At 46.7% G+C, this 22500-nt stretch overlaps 2 protein-coding genes across 4 annotated transcripts in view; one reads left to right on the top strand and one right to left on the bottom strand.

Annotated features, from left to right (window-relative positions):
* The window catches only part of LOC146068787 (protein unc-13 homolog A-like), an 802795-nt gene that overhangs the window by 186978 nt on the left and 593317 nt on the right, over window positions 1-22500 (top strand). The gene's annotated exons all lie outside the window — the stretch shown is intronic.
* The window catches only part of LOC146027218 (centromere protein C-like), a 74958-nt gene continuing 72561 nt past the window's right edge, over window positions 20104-22500 (bottom strand). The window contains exons 4-5 of the mRNA XM_083158174.1: window positions 22481-22500; window positions 20104-20790 (exon numbers count right to left, since the gene is read on the bottom strand). The exon at window positions 22481-22500 is cut by the window's right edge and continues 71 nt beyond it. Of these exons, the coding sequence (XP_083014300.1) occupies window positions 20705-20790; window positions 22481-22500 (106 nt within the window). The 3' untranslated portion in view covers window positions 20104-20704. The remainder of the gene's footprint in view (window positions 20791-22480) is intronic.

A 22500-nucleotide genomic window follows, 5' to 3' on the forward strand; every position in this document is an offset into this window, starting at 1 on the left:
AATAATAATAATAAAAAAAATAGATCAGTTTTTCTTATTAGATCATAATAGCTCCTGGACCGCAAGATAGTTAATTGTTCAATATGCTTCATATGTCATATGGGGTTCTATATTGTAATCACCTGTTTATATGTGCATTGTAAAACTTCTGAATGAGTAAATATTGCGAGTCACCTCTATATATAGATACGATAAATGCTCCTTAAAAGAGAGATAGCCAGTGTTTATATACGGACATAAGCTAAATTAGACAGAGTCTCTCTCTCTCTGTAATAACTTACTAAGAGGCTTATAATGATAGCATGCTACCCAAATATTAAATTAAAAACGATTGCAAAAATCAGAGAAATATATAAACAAAATTTTCAGTTGGATTGGAAAACTGTGGGAGTCGAACCCGATACTACGAGGTTTTGCTGCTTCTGCCTTGTGCATTGCGCCACCCCGGCTATTGAACTAATTGTGATTCTACAGAACTATCAATATTCTCTGAACTAGAATAGGATAATAGCTACTTTGTTGGCTTGTGTGTCATTTTTAAATAGAGAGGTCCGTATATAACCTGCTGTCTTCTCTTATCTTTTCTGTTTTATTTAAACTAATTTTTTAGGTACTTGTTTCCTAGCACGGCCACACCGATCATGATCTGCGGCATCGCAGGTAAAAAAATCGCGTCGGTCGCATCGCATGCGGGCCAAAAAATCGCATGCGATGCGAACGACGCGATGCCCGCGATTTCCCATAGGGAACAATGTTAAATGCCTCAATTTTCCCAAATCAACATAGGGAACAATGGTAAATGGTCCAGAAACCCCCCAAAACACCCATGAACAGTGAAATGGCCCCCCAAATTACTTAACGCCACCCCACGATCAACGTGAACCCGAAGCGTGGCGAGCGCAGCGAGCCCGCGAGGGGCGGCGGTACGCGTCCTCCGACCTTTTCATACCCCTACTATCCACGTCGGCGTGGAGTTGAGAATAGAATAGTGTGGCGAGCGCAGCGAGCCACCGAGCCCGAAGCGTGGCGAGCGCAGCGAGCCCCGCGAGGGGACGCGGACACCTGTGAAGCCCGCGAAGGGACGCGTTTACCTGGGAAGGTATCCGCGTCCGCTCGCCACGCTTCGGGCTCGCTGCGCTCGCCACACTATTCTATTCTCAACTCCACGCCGACGTGGATAGTAGGGGTATGAAAAGGTCGGAGGACGCGTACCGCCGCCCCTCGCGGGCTCGCTGCGCTCGCCACGCTTCGGGTTCACGTTGATCGTGGGGTGGCGTTAACTAATTTTGGGGGGCCATTTCACTGTTCAGGGGTGTTTTTGGGGGTTTCTGGGCCATTTAACATTGTTTCCTATGTTGATTTGGGTAAATTGAGGTATTTAACATTGTTCCCTATGGGAAATCGCGGGCATCGGACCATTTAAGGCTTTTTTAGCCGCATGTGATGCGACCGACGCGATTTTGACTTTTTACAATGGATTTCAATGGGAAATCGCGGGCATCGCGTCGGTCGCATTGCAGGCCACTAAAAATTACCCGCGATGCCCGCGATTGTGGCCGTGCTAGGAAACAAGTACCATTTTTTAGAAACAAAACTTGCCATTGCAACATCTCCTAATAAGATATTTTATCTACTGGGGCGTGGCTTGGCGAGCGTCCTGAGCAGCCACGCTTTTGCAGAGCTCCCGATATTCCAGCCCTTTATAACATCCCCATTCGCTTTATACCCCATCCCAAACCTCATCTTACCCCAGAACCAATCCCCCCCTGTGTCCGGCCGGCCTCCGATCCTTACCGCGGAGCCGGGGAGTGCTTTTAAGCGCTCCCGCGGGTTGCGGCCTAATCGGAAAGCCGGAGCCGGGACCTCAATTACCTGCGAGAGGCGAAGCTCCGTTCGGAGGGGAGCACGAAACCAGCACGCCCGCTGAAAAGAAGTGGAGGATCGAGGACAGCGCGGCAGCGACGATCATCCACAAGCCTGCTGCCTCCCCAGAACTCCTGTCAGACGCCAGCCGCCGACTGTGTTCACGAGCGGCTGTCGGGACCGGAGCAACAGACGGAGGACGAAGGAGGCGGTGAGTGACAGCTAGCGCAGCCGGGAGAGGAAGCCAGACAGACACCAACACGCTGGTGCCCCCACACACAGAGCCAGGCTGATAGCTCCGTCCAGGACCCTGCGTGGAGGCCTCACCTATCCCCACTGTCCAGCCGGCGCCATTTTGAAAGCTGCTACGCAGCATATAATACACACAAGACGCCCTAACCCTAACAGATCCTCCCCACGGCATCCACATCTGTGGCATCTCCCTCCAGCTGCCCCCCTGACTCTGTTCACCAGGGGTGGGGGCAGTTACAACCAGCCATACTGTTAAAGAATCTAGTACTCTCTGCTGCCCAACACCTGTGTCCACTGTGCTGCAGCTGCTCTCTAACTGTACCAAGCACCATTGATTACCATCCTCAGAGGTAACAACTCCTTGACAGCCACAGATCAAGATCTGCACAAAAAGGGATCTCGTATTTAAAGAAACACACTGTATAAACCCCCCAGGAGCTTTAGAATAAGAGCAATTATGTGAAAACTGCACCTCCATAGCTGCCACTCACTACAGATGTAAACAGGGCTGCATAAATGCTATAACAAACCTATACTCCTTCCCCGGTACCTGAGTCAGAGCACCTTCAACCTTTCTAACAGAGGATCCCATACATAACTATGCCGGCTAAGAAACCCAAGGATGCAGTGCCATCCAAAATCTCTCTCCCCTCCAGGAAACCCTCACAACCCCCTCCAGCCACCACGAGCCCCCTGAAACAGCTCCCCCCCGCCCTGGGAAACCAGGCAGAATATCCCTCCCCCATCGAGTTGGCTGGAGTGGACACTGAGTCAGAAGCGCCAGTAACGGTGAAATCCTTGTGCCAAGTCTTCACTGCATTTCAAGCCAAGATGTCCCGTGACCTAAAATCGGCTATCCGCGAAGTCAAGACAGAGTTAGTGGCTATAGGAGACAGAACCGATCACCTAGAACGCAAAATGGAAGAAATAGTTGCCTCACACAATGATCTGATATCCTCCTATGACCGCCAACAACAAGACATAGCCCAGGTCCAATCTAAACTAGCGGATCTGGAGGACAGGTCCAGACGCAACAATATCAAAATTAGAGGTATACCCGATTCGGTGGCTAACTCAGAGCTGGAAGACTACGCTACCAACCTGTTCTGTAAACTGCTGCCCACAACAGACCCCAAAGAGTTCCTGATTGACCGCATACACCGCCTCCCTAGACCAAGAACGGTCTCCGCAGACCTACCCAAGGATACCCTTCTGCGAGTCCATTTCTTCACGGTCAAGGAACGTATACTTAGAGCCGCCCGGGAATCCAAAAACTCGGGCACGCTAGGCGGTCTGCAAATCTTCCAGGACTTTTCTCCGGCAACCATCGCCAATAGAAGGGCTTTTGCACCGGTCACCTCTGCTCTCAGATCCCACGACATCAGGTACCGTTGGGGATTCCCGGTTAAACTAATTATTTACTATGAAGACACCTCATACTCCGTATCGAATTTGGACGCAGGAGTGAAACTTCTAATGGACTGGGACATATCGGTCACAAAACCTCCAGAGCCGAGACGCCCACAGGCCCTACATCAAGAATGGTCAGCTACCTGATTACTACTGTCATGCCTAGAGTCAAAACCAATTAGACTGCAACTCTCCGAGGCCCGAGTTCCTGCTCTCCCTTCCACTGGGATGGGACCCAAATGTTAAATATTATATATGTTTATATCTCTCATTATGCAGGACTCTTGGCACTCGACTTACCCAGTTAGCAATTGTTGTTTGTTATAAACCCTGTGTTCCTCTCCGGTTCATATTTTCTGAGCCCAGAGGTGTTATAGGTTTAGAATGTTCTATGTTCAAGTTACTAGACTTTCCCTATAATAGGATAGTTTCTGTGAGTTAATAGTGAGTGGCGGCTTACGTTCCACGAGCCTCGCCACCCCCCCAATCTCTCTCACACTACTGCATGACCCTTTCTCCCCTGCAGTAGTCATGCGGGTCCAATATACCGGACCCTTTTGTTTTACCTCTCCCTATGCTTACCCTTCTCCCCCTACACCCCCCTATCCTCCATGTCCCCCCTCCCCAGCCGACCTCCCCACTAGGGTGACGGCAAAAGTAACAGCAGCAAAGTTATGGCACAATGTCTCTCCGGGGCTAAGACCTAAAACCTCCCAGCATCCCCTTCTAACCTCACAATGCCTAAATTTCTATCCTTAAATGTTAAGGGGTTAAACTCCCCTAATAAAAGAAGACTAGCTCTCTCCTATTTTCATAAGCAGAGAGCAGATGTAGTTGCTGTCCAGGAGACCCATTTCAACTCCACTAACCCCCCGTTGTTCAAAGATGTGAACTTCCCGACCGGGTATTATGCAAGCGGCCCGTTCAAACGCAACGGAGTTGCCATTCTGTTCAATAAGCACACCTCCTTTGTCCTACAATCCCAAAACTCTGATAAAAACGGTAGATACTTGATACGGACAGGCCTATTAGAGGACAAACCCACTACCATAGTATGCCTGTATGCACCAAACTCCAACCAAATCCCGTTCCTACGAAAACTATTTCTCCTTATCCGGAAATCATACAGAGGCTCCCTGATTCTTTTAGGAGACTTCAATTTAGTTTTAGATCCCAGGGTAGACAAATCCCAACAACCCACATCCCGCCCCTCCCAGACGACTGGCCCATCCCTGGCTTTCCACAACCTTTTATTAGAGTTTGATTTATATAATATTTGGAGAACTAAAAACCCGACTGGCCGCGACTACACATTTCACTCTTCGGTACATAATTCCTATTCTAGAATAGACTATATGCTCTGCGATAAGTGGTCCCTACAGCAAACCACAGATGTTGATATTCTCCCGATCACTTGGTCTGATCATGCTCCCGTCACATGGAAATGGTGCCCCAACCCATCAACTTCCCCCCCTAGGCCTTGGCGTCTCTTCCCCCACTTGTTAAAAGACCCTACGGCCAAAACAACAATTTTAAACGCTATTAATTCTTACCTTGCTAACAATTCCCCACAAGAAACGTCTATCACCAACCATTGGTGTGCCCTTAAGGCAGTTACGAGAGGTGCAGCTATACAGGCTGGCTCATATCTCAAACGCAGTTCCACTAAGGCCCAACAAGATCTAGAGACCAAACTATCGAAGCTAGAATCCCAAAATAAAACAGCTCCATCTAGAACCTTGAAATTGGAAATATCAAACATCCGTAATCAACTCCAAAAAATTCTCTTGGCTCGTACACAACTAGCCCTGAACAGAATGCGCCATAAATATTACCTATCCAGTAATAGATCGGGCAGAATGCTTGCCCGCAAACTACGAGCTCAACAAGCCAAAAACAGAATCAGACATATCATAACCCCTTCCAAAGAGAAACTCTTAAACCCCAAGGACATCGCTAATCAGTTTGCTAAGTACTACTCTCAGCTTTATAATCTCTCCTCTGATACATCCGCACCACAACCCAACATTACAATATCTTCCTTCCTAGACACTATACAGCTCCCATCCTTAAAACCGGAACAACTAGAAGCCCTCAACGCCCCATGGTCAGAATCGGAGATCCAGTCCGCCATAAGATCCCTCCCCCGCAACAAAGCGCCAGGCCCAGACGGCTTCATAACCGACTTCTATATCACATTCAAAGACCAGTTAACTCCACTTTTAACAAACCTCTTTAATGAACTATCCTCCCTAGGCTCTTCCCCAAAGGAACTATTAGAGGCCCGCATAGTGACCATCCCCAAGCCAGGGAAGGACCCAGCACTCTGCCAGAATTATCGCCCTATAGCTCTGTTAAATTGTGATATTAAATTATTTGCCAAACTAATGGCCCTTCGCATTAACCAGTACCTACCGTTGCTGGTGCACCCGGACCAGACGGGCTTTGTCCCGGGTAGACAGGCCTCTGACAACACAAGGAGAGTATTCAACCTGATCGACTCTCTCACTGGAAAGCAAGATCTTCTTCTCCTATCCCTCGATGCTGAAAAAGCCTTCGACAGGTTGAATTGGAAATATATGCAAGAAGTGCTCACACGCTTTGGCTTCAGAGACCGAATTCTAAATTCGATCCTGACGCTATATAGTTATCCCACGGCCCGGGTGCTCAGCAACGGATTCCTGTCGGATCCCTTTGATATCACGAATGGCACTAGACAGGGCTGCCCCCTTTCTCCCTTGATTTTTGCCCTCTCAATAGAACCCCTAGCTATCACCATACGCAATGATCACAATTTCCCCGGTCTGCAGATAGGCCCACATTGTCATAAATTAAGCCTTTTCGCCGACGATGTCCTGCTCGTCGTGACCAACCCTGTTAGAACCCTCCCATACCTCCACACAATCTTAGACTCCTATAGCGCAGCATCATACTATAAGCTAAATACTACTAAGACAGACGCTCTCCCAATTAACCTCTCAAGACACCTACCCCAACTAAAATCACTCTACAAATACAATTGGCAAACTGAAGCGATAAAGTACCTGGGCATCCACATCCCTCCGAATACTTCCAATGTCTTTAATGTCAACCTCACCCCCCTTCTTGAAACGCTGTCCACCCTAACAAAATCCTGGGTATCCTACGATATTTCCTGGATGGGACGTATGGCTGCCTTTAAAATGACACTACTCCCTAAACTAATGTACTTGTTTCGCACTATACCATATACAATCCCTAAAAAATTCTTACGACTTGGCACGTCCATCCTACTAAAGTATGTGTGGTCGACAAAAACCCCAACAATAGCCCGCTCTAAAATGTCCTTACCTAGGGCATTCGGCGGCCTGGACCTCCCCGACCTAGCTAGTTACCACACAGCGTGCCTCCTAGCCCCTCTCAAATGTTACACGGACACTGTCTCCACCACAGGATGGGTGTCCATTGAACAAGCCAAGACCCCTCAAATCCCTCTTGCAGATCTAATCAGAATCCCAAAACAAGCCAGACCTGTCCACCTACCACTACTCCCATCCACCAAGGCCTCTCTGCGAGCATGGGATGGACTACTAGCTAATCTACCTGGCTCGGTGAACGTTTTACCCACCATCTCCATTACAACAGTAGCAAAACTAATCCCAAACCTTAATTTAAATTCATGGAAAACTCTGGGTATCAACACCCTGGGAGACCTGTTAGAATCCCAATCCTTGTTACCATTCTCCACCCTACAACGCCTATACCCCATTCCCCCCTCTGAACACCATCACTACCTACAAGTAGCACATTGGTGGAAGGCCCTTTCACCTTCCTATACCCCCCCAGATGCTACATCTCAGTCACTTCTGTCCAGACCTTTCATGACAGGAACTAAAGGCGACATCTCCTTTTGGTATAGAACCTTGGTAACCCCCTCTGATTTTTCCAAAACCCCCCCCCACGTGAAATGGGAATCAGATCTAGGCGTGACCTTCTCTTCCCTGCAATGGCGCCAAATCTTCCACACCTCCTTTGCAATGTCCCGATGTTTAAATCACACGGAAATGCACATTAAACTAATTAATAGATTATACCTAACCCCAGACCGTCTGCACACCTTTTGGCCATCCTGCTCTAATCAGTGTTGGAGGTTATGCGGATGCATAGGCAACATTTACCACATTTTCTGGACCTGTCCAGTAATCCATCAGTATTGGTCTGTGGTCTTTGGCTTGATCTCTACAGTGTTGAAGATGACATTAACCCCGGACCCATCCCTCGCTCTGTTTCACGTCTACCCACAGACTGTCCCCCCTAGGGATAGATATGTACTAGGTCACATCCTCATAGCTGCCCGAGCCAACCTGGCCCAAAACTGGAAACAACCCACCCCTCCACCCCTTCTCCAGGTAGTTATGAAGACGAATCATCATTTCCTTATGGAAACTAACTTCGTCCCATTTGTCCCCTCACCCATCTCCCCCCATATGCGTTGGCTCCCATGGCACATATACATAACGGAAGGCGAAGGTGCTGCATATTTCCCCCCCTCCCACCCGGCGGATCTAAATCAGCTCAACCTAAATGAAACCCCAGAGTGCTCAGAATAACTGGCATGCCTGGCTAAGGTACCCTACCAGTTAATATCTCCCCTACAGGAAATGATATGACCAGGGATTAGAGACGGGTTAGCTAAATGTACTGTTTTTTTTACTTGATAATGTTATTAGAAGAAATCTGTACTTGCTTGTCTCTCTTGTTTATGTAACATGTAGCCTTTACATATACTATTCGCTCTGCGTAGCGAAACACAATGTATAACGAATATGCTTGTTACCCGATTTCCCCCCCCCCTCCCCCCCCCCCAAATGTCCCCTTTTTCTTTTCTGTTCCCCATATTAAAAATCTGTCACAATAAAAATTTATTGATGGAAAAAAAAAAAAGATATTTTATCTACTGTTTATAAATAGAGCTGGTTTGTCAGCCATTGAGTTCACACACTAATCACAGGTGGTCTTAATGATCACATATTGACCACAGGGGGTTTTAACAAACACACCTCTCTGATTGGACATTTGTCTTTTAAAAATGACCCCCAGTAAGGGGGAGGGCATCTTCTGAGGAAACCGACATTTGAAACGCGTCAAGACAGCCCCCCCTGACAGGCATTGTTACCTGTATAAGGACGTGGACTCCGATACTGTAGCGTGGCTGTGCTCTGAAAAATCCTTGGACTCCGGCGCTGATCTCTAAAACACCACGGCGGTGACGGGTGCCTACAGCTGACAAAGTGAACGCTGCCCCCCTTCCATCTGGACACGGCAAGGAGATTCTACGTGGCCGTAAGTCTGCTCTCACGAGCGTCCGTCCCTAGCTGAGTGAGTATGGACAGCTCATGAGTGCAGGTAAATCAATTACTATACCACACTCAGCATTCACAAGCAGCAGCCACAGTGTATCCATATATCCTGCTGCGGTCATGCAGGCCACCCTCTTATGTGGCTTGACTCCGGTGGAAATACAGTCTCCTGAGGTCTTTATGGTATCAATCAAATCCGCAGTGAGTAATCTTTCAAATGGTGTTACTTGTAAGATCAAAATAAGTTTAGAAGATGCGGATGACTATAGATTCTTCAGGTCCCCTCAGGAGCTCAACTAAAAAGCGGCCATACTTGATGCCCCGCCCACCGGAAGTCCCGCCTGTAGAATTTTGTAAAGGTGTGAACAGAGGACCAGGTGGCTGCCCTGCACAGCTGCTTTTCTGTGGCCCCATGTCTCACCGCCCAAGAAGAAGCAACTGACCTTGTAGTATGGGCATTTATGTGAGATGGCACAGGCCAACCTGCCTTACAGTAGGCAAATGCAATAGTTGATCTCAACCAGCTGGCTATAGTCTGCTTTGAAGCAGTCCACCCAATCTTATGTACATCATACAAAACCAACAGCAAATCCGATTTGCGAACATCCTTTACTCTACTGATATAGATTCGCAATGCGCGAACCACATCCAACTTCTTTAAACTGTCCCTATTCCTCGTTCCCTCAGGCGGGGAAAAAACTGGGAGCACAATGTCCTGATTCAAATGAAATGAGGAAACCACTTTAGGTAAAAATTTTGGTACTGTCCTGAGTACAGCCCTGTCATCATGGAAAATCAAAAATGGTGACTTGCAGGACAAGGCACCCAATTCTGACACACACCTAGCCAAAGCAATGGGCAATAAAAATGTAAGCTTCCAGGTAAGATACTTGAGATCAGCCGATCTCAGTGGCTCAAAGGGTGGTTTCTGCAGCATGGACAGAACAAGAGACAAGTCCCACGGTGCAACCGGTTGCCTGTAAGGAGGCTTAATCCTTGCCACACTCTGCAAAAAAAGTTTGTACGTGCGGCAACAGAGCCTCCCTTTTTTTAAAGAAAATGAAAAGCGCCGAAATCTGCACTTTCAAAGACTGCAAACTTAACCCGGACGCTGTCCTGTAGGAACTCCAGTAGACTCGCTACCTTAAACATGGAGATATGAACTCTCTGCCGTTCACACCACCTGATGTATATCCTCCACACCCTGTGGTAATTAGCTGCAGACACCGGCTTTTGGGCCCTTAGCATGGACTGTATAACCTCTTCTGAAAAAACCCTTTTTTTCTCAAGGAGGATTCATACGCCACGCCGTCAAATTTAGACGAGGTAGGTCCAGGTGCAGGAACAGTCCTTGGCTTAGCAAGACCGGCTGAAGAGGAAGACACCAGGATTCCATCGATAATCTCAGTATGTCTAAGTACCATGACCTCCGGGGCCAATCTGGTGCCACCAGAATGGCCGGTACTCTCTGGTTCTTTATCCTCTTCAACACCCTCGAGATCATTGGAAACGGGGGAAAAATGAAGACCCAGGAATTGTCATGGCATCCACTGCCCAAGCCGACGGATCCCTCGACCGAGAGCAAAACCTCGGCACTTGACAATTGGTCCTGGACGCCATAAGATCTATGTCTGGCAGTCCCCATCTGTCTACAATCTTCCGAAACACCTCCCGATGGAGTGACCACTCCCCTTCCAGCAGAATCGCCCTGCTGAGATAGTCCGCCTCCACATTCCGGATCCCCGGAATGAATACGGCTGATAGTGCTGGAACCTGTACTTCCACCCAGGTGAAGATTCTCACAATCTCTCCCATCGCCATCTTGCTTCGAGTTCCGCCCTGGTGGTTTAAGTATGCCACTGTAGTGGCATTGTCGGATTGAACTCGTACTGGAAAACCTTTCAGAAATTCCTCTGCTTGGCACAAGGCATTCCATACCGCTCTCAGTTCTAGTATGTTTATGGGAAGACTGGATTCCTCCTCGGACCAAAGGCCCTGTAATCTTAGGTGAAGCACAACTGCCCCCCAACCCGAGACTGGCATCCATCGCGATGACCAACCAGTCCCAGGAGCAAAGGGACCGCCCCATCTGCAGAGTCTCTATATCCATCCACCATTCCAGGGATATTCTTGCTTCATGAGACAAGACCAGCCGTTCCTGTTTCATTGTCTTGGCATTGCCGGACCAGCATGCTAGGATGTTCCACTGGAAGGACCTTGAATGGAATCTGGCAAACTGCAGCGTCTCGAAAGTCGCTACCATTTTGCCCAGCAGCCTTACTCCCTGCCACACCGTCGGTGCAGGGGCCCGGAGAATTGTCAGCACCATCTGCCGAATCTCCACAGCTTTGGGGTGTGGTAAGAACACCCTGTGGAGGTGTGTGTCCAGAATTACCCCGAGGAACTGCAGACCCTGAGTAGGTGTTAATTGGGACTTGGGAAGGTTTAGCACCCAACCCTGTTCTTGCAAGAACTGTGTCGCAACATTCAGGTGCTCCTGAAGTTTTCCCGCCGACTCTGCGACTCTTACTATTCCCTTTCGATGGAGAGCTGCAGCCATGACCGCCATCACTTTCGTGAACACTCTCGGAGCCGTTGCCAAACCAAACGGCAGTGCCTGAAACTGCCAATGGTTTTCTCCAATTGCAAACCTGAGGAGAGATTGGTGATCCTTGAAAATGGGCACATGGAGATATGCATCCTAAATATCGACCGATGCCAGAAACTCCCCCGGCTCTATGCTCAGGAGCGCAGAGACTCCATGCGAAAATGATCTACCCACAAATGAAGATTTAAATATTTTAAATTTAGAATAGGCCTGAAAGACCCGTCTGGCTTGGGGACTTGGAACAGGATTGAATAAAACCCTTGTTTTCTATCCTCCTGAGGTACCGGAATAACTACTCCCTTCTCTTTGAGAGACACAGCTGCCCCCAACAGAGCGGATCTCAGTGACGCGGTCCGCGGCAAGGGTGTAAGAAGAAATCTCTTGGGTGGCATGCCCCTGAGATTTATCCGGTAACCCTCGGAAATGATGGAGAGGACCCAAGGATCCACTATGGATTCCTTCCACCTGTTCCGAAAGTGCAGGAGGCGACCCCCCACTCTGAGCCCAGAACGGGGAGCCTCCGCCCCGTCATACAGATGACTTCTCATCACTCATTGCTGCATGCTTTTTTATAAAGGCACCAAATCGGCCTTTGGGAGCCTTTCCTCTGCCGGCCTGAAATCTGCCACGGCCAGACTGTCCTCTGTTGGACGACCCGCCCCGAAATGGCGGCCGAAAGGACGGCTTGAAAACTCCAAACTTGGAGCCTGAACTCTTGGAAGTAGTGGGGAGGAAAGTACTCTTGCCCCCAGTAGCCTGCTTAATGATGGCTTCCAGCTCCGAGCCAGACAATAACTCTCCCTTAAATGGCAAGTTCTCAAGGGACTTCTTGGACTCACTATCAGCTTCCCAAGCTTTGAGCCAAAGAGCCCTTCTAGCAGACACTGAGGTTACAGACACTCTGGATGCCATTTTAGCTCCTTCCTCACCGGCCTCACAAACATACTCTGAGGCAGATCTCAATTTCTCTGCCAGAATAAAGGCCTCTTACTTTTGGTGGAGTAGCCCACCAAGCTCCTCCGCCCACTTGATCATAGCTTTTGTAACCCAAGCAGACGCAATAATAGGCCTCAAGGTATAACCCATGCCTTCAAAAATAGCCTTCAAGCAGCCTTCCACTTTCTTGTCCACTGGGTCTTTAAAGGCAGCACACCCCTGGACAGGCAAGGTAGTGGCTTTAGACAGTCTAGCAACTGATGCATCCACTAATGGGGCTTTTTCCCATAATTTGGTATGTTCCTCTGGCATAGGGTACATATTAGCATACTTTTTTGCCATCAACAATCTTTTATCAGGAGTCTTTCCTGCTTCATTTAAAAGGGATGGCATTCCCTCATCAGATTGAAAACACACAGGGTCCCTGCGAATCTTTTTAAACACACAAGAGACAGGAGTCTTTTCCACCTCTGTAAGATTCAAAGTCTGCTTAACAGCCACAATCAAATCCTCAATGCCTGAAGTTAAAGCCTCAGTTTCATAACTCATGTCCCAACTCCAGTTCTCCTCACACACACCATCATCATCCAAATCCTGTACAATGGGTGGTGTAGAAACAGGGTGCCTAAGCACACTCTCATCAGAGGATTTTGTAAATTGCTCCATCAGGGCAGTCATTTTATGAACCCCCTGAGCAGTATCCTGCATAGCCTGCAGCAAAATGGGGTCCCCCTGAGCCGGGGTAAGTGACCCTCCAGACACCTGAGACAATGTAAAGTGGCCAGGAGACCCTATCAAGGAATCCTTCTGCCTATTCAAAGCCTCAGTAAGAGCATCATAGACCTGCCCAGCGCCAAAGCCCAAGCAGGTTCAGCTATCTCCGTTCTGGAGGTGCGTGACCCACAGGGAACAGCCTCACAGGACGGGCATAACTCCCCCTGAGCCTCACACTTCTTGCAGTAAATAAACATGTCCAGCGCTCCCTCCTCCACAGCAGCAGAAGTAAACCCCTCAGCCATGTATTTAAACACAATGCAAAATGAACAGGCACAGCACAGAGCAATGTATCAGTGTACTTATCTGAGCTGGTAATCCTGTCAGCGATCAGCAAGGGAAGCGCTTTTGTGAAGAGACTGGAGACTGTGTAAAAATCACCCTGTCAGCTCCGCAGCACGGTGAAAAGGCGCCAAACACAGTGCAGGAAGAGACCAGGTCTCTGCATCAGCGGGGAGACCAGCCCATCTGGTGCTTACTCCCCCATCAGCCGCTCCCGCAGTTGTCTCTCTCACCTCCTTGTACCTCCCTCAATGGGACCACAATGGAGTTGTCCAGCAGCGCCGGACTCCTGTAAGGGACTTCACTTCACTGGCGGGATTTCGGTCCCTAAACCCTTCAAGATGGCGGGCGCCATCGCGGTGGGTCCGTCCCCCAAGATCCCCTTCTGCAAAGAGCCGGTTAGGACACCCCCGGGGCCCAAGAAAGTCTCTTACCTAGAGAGACTAAGCGCTGTGCAGAGGGAATAAAAAGTTGTCCGTCTGCCCACAGAGAGCTGACAGGACGCGCTTCTGTGAGCCTCTGCTGTGCTCTAAGTGTGTATGCACTTCTGTGAGAAGCGACACACTGGCAAACCTGCTCTAAGCTAGTGCATTAATAAAATAATAAAAACCTAACTATTCTGAAAAAATCCAAAGAAAAAACGCAGCTGCAAAGCATAGCACCCACTCCTGTGGGCACCTAAAACTAACTGAAACATTATGGGATGCAATAGGGAGGAGCCTGCTCCCAAAGAATTAGAAGCATAGGTGCCTGGCTCTTGGCGGACCCTCCTACAACCCATCATGAGCTGTGTCACCGGACTGGACGAAAGAGAAATAAAGGTACTCCCCTACCAACCCTGCCTATTCCAGGACCGCAAATTCTATTATTTAATAGAATGCAGGTTCAAAAGAAGAAAAGAATTGCACTGTGGATGCACACCTAGAGAGAGGAATATTTCAAAAGGGTAGAAATATTCTGTTTGAATTTAAAACTTTATACTTTATTAGTTTAATTCAATATAAAAAAGGGAGATAGACAACCTGTCTGGATTTTTTAACATATAGAATCCGTATGGTGGTCTCCCTTTGTTGCTTGTGAAATTTCAGAAGAGATTAAAATTAACATACATACATACAACATATAGTGTAACGTGCCATTGCACGAAAAGACAGAAATAGTGAATATAGGGATTTAAAAGAGTTTCCCTTATGCTGGCTTAAAAAAAGACACAGGGTGACATTCTATGCTATGCGCTAAATGCGCATGTTTTATTTGCACCACAGCGCCGCAAATCGCACTTTTAGAAATAGCATTTTTCAGTCAAAATGCGCATATTTAATGTGATGCGCATTGGAGGCTGAAAAGTGCGAAGAGGGGCGATTTGCAGCGAATTGGTGCGCTGTATTTAGTCCTGAAAATGTGCGATTTTCATGTCTGAAAATCGCACATTTGCAGGACAGCGCAAAGTTGTAAAAAAAAAAACGCGCGCGGGGTCCCCCGCCCGAGTATAACCAGCCCCGGGCTCACTGAGCCGGTGCTGGTGACATAAAATCAGGGTCCCCGACAAATAGGGGTCCCCTTGATTTTATGAAACCAGCACCAGACTCAAGGTCCGGCGCTGGTTCCCAAAATACGGGGGACAAAGTGACTGGGGGTCCCCCGTATTTTAAGAACCAGCACCGGACACAACCAGCCAGCAGGGTAATGCCACAGCCGGGGGAAACTTATTATATAAGCTCCCGCGGCCAAAGCATTAACCCCCTGGCTGGTCAGCATGGGCAGGGGTCCTGGGGAAGTGGGGACCCCCTCAATGAAGGGGTCCCCCCCCTCCAGGACTTACCAGCCCATGCTGATAGTCCGGGGCTGTCCCCGATGGGCGGTGGGCATCGGGCTGATGACTTGTGTAAAAAAAAGAATTTAAACTATTGTTTTACACTGGCGAACTATGAGTCCCAGCAAGCCTACCCCGCATGCTGGGACTTGGGGAACCACAAGTCCCAGCATGCGGGGCATTAAAGGGCCCGCTGGCACTTGTAGTTCTGCAGTGCAAAAAATAGTTAACAAAATCACACTGACACCCTGTAAAATAAAACTTTAATACACACAAAACACACACACACTGATACTTACCTACCTAGCGACTTGTATACTTTTGTATTGGAAAACATCTGGATGCGATAAAAATGCGAATTAATCTCGCATTTTTATTCAGCATACCTTAACGCACATAATATGCGATTTCAGTCCCTGAGCGCATCCCATTAAATAAACGATTTAATGGGAAAATGCGATATCGCCATTTTGTGGTCTAATTACCGCAAAAAAACGATAATCGCATCCCATAGAATGTCACCCATTGTGTCTGAGAGTTAGGTTCCCTTTTTGAGAGGCTCAGATGTTTTGATACCACCCTTTTTATAGGATTAGTTCCTTCTAGATTTACTAGCCCTCTCTCACAGGGTTTTGTAAATACTAAGAGTGATGTTTGATGTATATCTTGTTGTAGATTTAGTATCACCTTATTTTAAATGGATTAATTGTAATTATAATTTACCAGACAGTTATATTATTGCTGTATTCCTGGCCTCCTTTTCCTTTATGTATTCAGGTGATTGACTACCATCTGGCTGTGTATCACTTTGTATACTTTTAAGTTTCTAGAGAGATTTTCTAGAGAGATTTATCTCTGACTTCAAATGTGCAGATTAGTACCATATAATTACATTGGTCACACAGAAATTCACTTTTAATCATATGATATTTTCTTATATGCAGGTTTTGGTGCAGTATAGCTCTCTCTCACTGAGCTATATACTGTTTGTGTTATTTAAACATCTGGGTTGAAGTACCCTTTGGAAGATTTGTTTATGTGTGGATGGTGGTGACTCAAATATTTAAATATTGTGATTGCACCCACTAATATTATGCAGAACCACCCCATGGCATCACATTAGTGTGAAATTAAAGTGATAGTAAAAGGGATAGGGGAAATTATATGTGATAGGTGGTTCTGCTGGGCTGGCCTGGGGGGCCCTGTGCCCTGGACCTGTCCCAGAGTAGTGTTAGGGACTTGTCCTATTGAGGTAATCTGGATGCGGTGGACAAGCCCATACTAATGGCCATTACTATGCTAATAACCTCAAATGCAATATAGCAAGATATTAAAAGGTCTAGCATATATATTTAGTGTGCACCTGCAAACTCCTCCTCCTGCTTGCTGCACTACAAGTCTCAGCAGGTAGCACCTTGAATGTCCAGGGTGTGCAGTTTAGGGCCCCTCCCCCTATGTACTATATATTGTGTATTCATACACACTGGAAGGAACTAGAGATGCCTTCCTCCTTAACTAGCACCCCACCCACCTGTCCCAGATTGATTTTAATTAGGTTGGGAGTCCCAACATTCAAGACTGCACACCTCAGCTTGGCACTATGAGGGTAAGTCCTACTGTACATATATGCTGAGTGTTGGTCTGTGGGACTGTGTTTGGGGCGCAGGGCTCTTTGGGCTGCTGTTGCTGGGCTGCTCCATGGCATCATATCGTACACTTTCCATCACCCCTTTAGTTTGTTTAATATATATGTAGCACCCTTCACATTTATTATTACATCTTACCTAGGTAAGTCCTATCACATATAATTTCCCCTATCCCTTTTACTATCACTTTAATTTCACACTAATGTGATACCATGGGGTGGTTCTGCTGGGCTGGCCTGGGGGGCCCTGTGCCCTGGACCTGTCCCAGAGTAGTGTTAGGGACTTGTCCTATTGAGGTAACCTGGATGTGGTGGACAAGCCCATACTAATGGCTATTACTATGCTAATAACCTCAAATGCAATATAGCAAGATATTAAAAGGTCTAGCATATATATTTAGTGTGCACCTGCAAACTCCTCCTCCTGCTTGCTGCACTACAAGTCTCAGCAGGTAGCACCTCGAATGTCCAGGGTGTGCAGTTTAGGGCCCCTCCCCCTATGTACTGTTAGATCGGAAAACAGACTTCCTCAGCAGGCAGGATGTTCACTCGGGGGAGTGTTTTCTCCACCACAAGATTTTTTATCTCTCTTGACCCACCGCTAGGTTTGGCCTTAGATCGACCTATTTGCATCCCACCACAATTGCAAGCTTCTTTACTAAAGAGCACAAACCAGGGATCCTGCAGCGTTTCTGGTGTATGCTATCTCGGTGCCATGGCGTTTCAAATAGTGTATCTCTTCCCGACAGTGGTACTACTACTAGAGGGTTCTTTGCAAGTTGCGGCTGGAAGGGGTGGTCACAATTCTTATCACTCCAGACTGGCCCATAAGGGCCTGGTATGCCAATCTACTCAGACTTTCAGTGCCCCCCCCCCCCTGTAGCATCTTCCTCTGAAGCCCGATCTGTTAACCCATGGACCTTGTCTTCACCTGGACCTTCAATGTTTAGCTTTGTTATAACCGCTTACCTATCGATTGTCAAGGGTGCTAGCATTCCTTCAATCAGGGCCTCCATTTTGCTTCTCTAAAGGTGCATATCTCGGCCATATCTGTTTTGTTCCAGAGGCAGGTGGCTCACTCTTCAGACCTTTTTACAGGGGGTTCTGCACCATCAGCCCTCCTTTATCCCACCGGTTCATCCTTGGGGATTTATCTTTAGTTCTTCAAATTTTTCAGAAGGCTCCGTTTGAGCCATTAGCATAAGTGGCCATAAATTGGCTTACGTGGAAAACAGTGTTTTTGTTGGCTATGGCTTCTGCACGTCGTGTTTCGGACTTGTGTGCACTTTCCCACAAAGTTCCTTTTTTGATTTTTCACCAAGATCAGGCGGTTTTGCGTAATAGAATTGCGTACTAGAAAGGACTACCTTCCTTAAGTCAGGCTTCGCAAATACTCGTTATAGCGAGTATATTACCCACTTTGGAGCACCAGGGACTTATTTTTTATGAATGGCTGGGTCCCCTGGGACCCAGCCATTTCGGCATGCACACCGTGTTAATATGTGTGACAAGGGTGGAGGGATCGGTTTCACCCTCAGTTGTGATGCGACCGTGGAGCGTAAGCTGCTTCCTGCACTGTGCCTCAACAACAGATGGCTGGAGCCAACACCAGAAGCAGCTGCTCAGCAGGGGGACAGCATTGCGGCTGGTGTGAGGACGGAGCACGAAGAACTGAAACCAGCATTGGGGGCCAGAATCAGGGAGGTGTGACAGTGAGGACGGAGCAGGCCCGGGCAGGAAGTAGAGGTAAGAGGGGTGCGTGGTCCATTTAGCAGGCTGCTTGGCTGTGTCATGTAAGGGCATTTATTGCTAGCAGGACTCGGGCTGCAGACTTCCCTCCTCCTCTCCTACCTCGCGGTGCTGCTCTCTTGTGTGTCACTGTCACCGACTCCAGGCTCTGAGTGCTGGCTGTTAATGGCCCACTTGTCCCCTCCTCCCCTCACTGCACGGCTGGCAGAGAGACTGCAGCTCACCAATTAACTCTTAACAGGTAGAGCTGCCTGTAGGAGAGAAGCCTATAGACTCTGCTGGGATTTCACTAACCCCATCCCTCCTGTTCCTGCTGCCATTACTTTTACAATCCTAATTGGTGCAGCACAGCCGCCCCTATCTGACATTATGGGGGAAATTTACCAATATGAAAAACCTAGTTTCATATGTCCAGATTAGGAAAGCTATTATGCTCTCGGAGAAGCTGGTTTCTGCATCAATCAGGACTCACTCCACTTGGTCCATTGGTCCTTCTTGGGCGATGTGCTGTCATACTTTTGTAAAATTTTACAGTTTGACACTTTAGAGTTTGCCGATATGGCTTTTGGGTGTAGTGTTCTTAGTGCAGCTGGGTAGTGTCTCCGCCTGTAAGGGGACTGCTTTAGGACATCCCAATGTTCCAGCCTTGGCTGAAGGAAAAAACTGGATTTTTGTCTCGCCTGTTAAATCCCTTTTTCTGAAGCCATGATAAAACACTGGGCGCTTACCACTACTGCTCCAGTCCGCTGGAAGGTTAACTAAATTTACTTCAGTCACTGGATTTTATTCTCCCTTTCTGCCTGTCCAGTTTTTGTTGTGGATGTGTTCTCTGCTTTTTCCTTTCATGTGTTTGGCTTAAGTAACTGGTTTGAACTGGCCTGGGGCATGCTGGATATAGGGAAGCACTCTCTCTGCACTCAAGAAGTTAACTCCTTGGTGCCCGGTCTGCACCGGAGAATATCCCAATGTTCCAGTGTTCCCTCATGGCTTCAGATAAACAGATTTAACAGGTAAGTCAAAAATCCCATTTTTTTGAACTGAGAATAAATACCACCTTCCTGGGAAAAACATGCAGAAGATTACGACTTAATACCTTAATACCCAGGTTTCAAAAATGGGTGGTAATCTGAGCAGCTTTGTGTGTGAGGAATAAAAGGTATTGAGTTATTGCATGCAATTTAGTGTAACCTGAAACTCTCCATTTCTGAATCAATAACAAACTGTGCAAAACTCATAAGAATAATTAATATCTCAACCAATGCTACTCTATAACTTGCAATGCGACTTAGATGTATTAGGCCAAAAAATAATACAAAACACTAGCAAAGTCGCATGGAACCTACCAGATCAATCCCGCAAGGCCTCTCCTACAGAATACAGATGTTAGGTCGAAAGTTCATAGGTCATCAAAAAACAAAAGGACAATATATGGTAATGGTCAACACATGAACAGTTTAATATGAGGGTTTTTGGGATTTCTTTTTTGAACTTTACCATCCATGTGGACTTTGATTAGCAATGGTAAATTATTGCTTGAAGCATGTCTAGCAAATTGGTACACTAAATTGGGGTCCATGTTATCAAGCTCCGTTTGTGAATGGGGCAAGTGAGCGGCTCACACGCACGTACGTCCCATTCGCACAGTTCGGCATGATGAAATGGAAGGCTCTGGAGCTCCAATGGGATGAACAACTATGGCTCCATCTGTATGTTGCAAAAATGTGTTATAATGTGCCACAACTGAATTTTAGGTACGGTATATAACATGTACGATCCTTATGGTATACCCTTTTTTTACTTAAGGTATAAAAACAACTATTTTTTTTAAAGTAACATACAATCATTACGTTAATACCGAGCAACTAAATAAAATCATGCAAAGGAGCATGATTGTATGATGAGCATGATGTAACATATAAATTCCAAAACATTAATTTTACACAACATACATTGTTTAGTATTAACAATAAACTGAACTTTTTGTGAACAAAATTGGTCAAATCTGTGTATAAAGGAATAACATATGTTCTTTTTCATGGTGTCTCGACAGGCAGAGAGATGATGGTGAAAGAAAGCAGAGCTTCATTGTTCTCTAGGTTCGTTATACTGTGCGCATTACCTGGAGGTAAAAAAGAAAGTTTACACTGCTGTACAAGACTTGTACCTTGCAATGATCTTTAGCTTAAATATAAAATGCTACTGTAGCTTTCAATTAAAGCAGACTCCCACACAATTTGTTGAATTGTTCTATTCTGCATATAAACTCCTCCCTGCCCCACCCCCAGCTAAACAATAATACATTTCATGACTGACAGTCTTCACAACTCTCAATGGTACGAATGCTCAGCATACTAACAGGATTGGCATAGACCAAGAGCAAAGGTGGGCAGTCTAACGTATTGGTAGTCTTCAACCTGCGCCCAATACACAGGTTGCAGACCTCTAATATATTCCCTACTTGTGTTGCTGAAGACTGGAGAGTTCACAGGCAGACCGTAAGACTAATCAACATGTGGTGTATGGAAGCATAGTCGCCAGGAACGGGTCCGGAGAAGGCAAGCAATTTGCTATCAGTTCAAGGGAAAGACATATTTGGAACAAGAAAATGAAGATTTGAGGCCAATACTCTGGACCTGAATAGTGCATAGATACTTCATATGACATAATGTTTGGCACAATTATACCATGAAATTCTAAACAAAACGGGAAAATGGGAACGGCTGCAGCTACCAGGGAAAGGAGTCACAGATGTCTGCAAAACTGCCAGGGAGAGGGAGCATTTGCCAGCCACACAGATGCTGGTCAGAAGAGAAGCAGAGACCGGTACCACGCTGGCCACAGATTTGCAGCCCAGGTAGAGCCAGCTCTGCTACAAACCCCAAAATGAGGGTAGGTTCTGGTGTAATATGACACAGTTAATCAAAATACCAATAAATAGAGACAAAAAGGGATCAATTCACAAAATATAGTGCTAATGCAAACAATTGCACTATTAAGGTATAACTTCTAAAATCTTTTTTTTTATTTTTTATTAATAAGATAGGTCCAAGGCAAGCAAAGTTCACTATGCTAAACTGTATGGCAGCAGGGAGAGAAGACTGCTTTTAAGGTCCAAACAAGCAAGGATTTGACATTTAAGTCCCCATCCATTAGAGCAGGGTATCACATTTGGTACATTAAATCCGGTACCCCGCCAGCTCACAGATGGCTGGACCGCATATGATACATCATTATGACAGCACAATCCGATACTTGTGGCAGCCCAGTGAGATCTGCATTTATGATGAGCAACTCACATCACATGAAAAGTGCCCATATCCCACTAATGGATGGGGGCCTTTACAAAGTAAGTGGCACCTAAAAAAATACCTTAATATATTTGATTTGAACAGCACTATCTATTCTATGTGACAGGTGTGTTTGCTTTCTGATATGGTACTTCTAGCATAGTCTGGTATGTATCTAAACACTGACACAGAGTAGACAGTACTAGAAACACCACAGCAGAGAGCGACACCGCAGGCAAGAAATGCAGAAATTCAAGGCTTTAAAATGTGCAGGGTACAAGAACAAACGAAAACTAAGTACAATAGAAATAATTGGAAAAACCCCAGGATGGCTGCGACCTAACAAGGATGTAAAAACTGATGGAATTACAGATGACCTTCACATATTTGTCTCCAAGCCAGCTGATTTAGATTGTACCTAGGCCTAGAGACTGGTGTACATATATGTACACATATACAAACTATTATATTGACCACATCAATTTTCTTTTTAATTTGAGGACTCAAAATAAATGTACCTACCTCGAGGAACAAAAAATAAA

Source organism: Crinia signifera, chromosome 1, assembly GCF_055691185.1.
Source record: "Crinia signifera chromosome 1, ASM5569118v1, whole genome shotgun sequence".
Taxonomy (NCBI): Eukaryota; Metazoa; Chordata; class Amphibia; order Anura; family Myobatrachidae; genus Crinia; species Crinia signifera.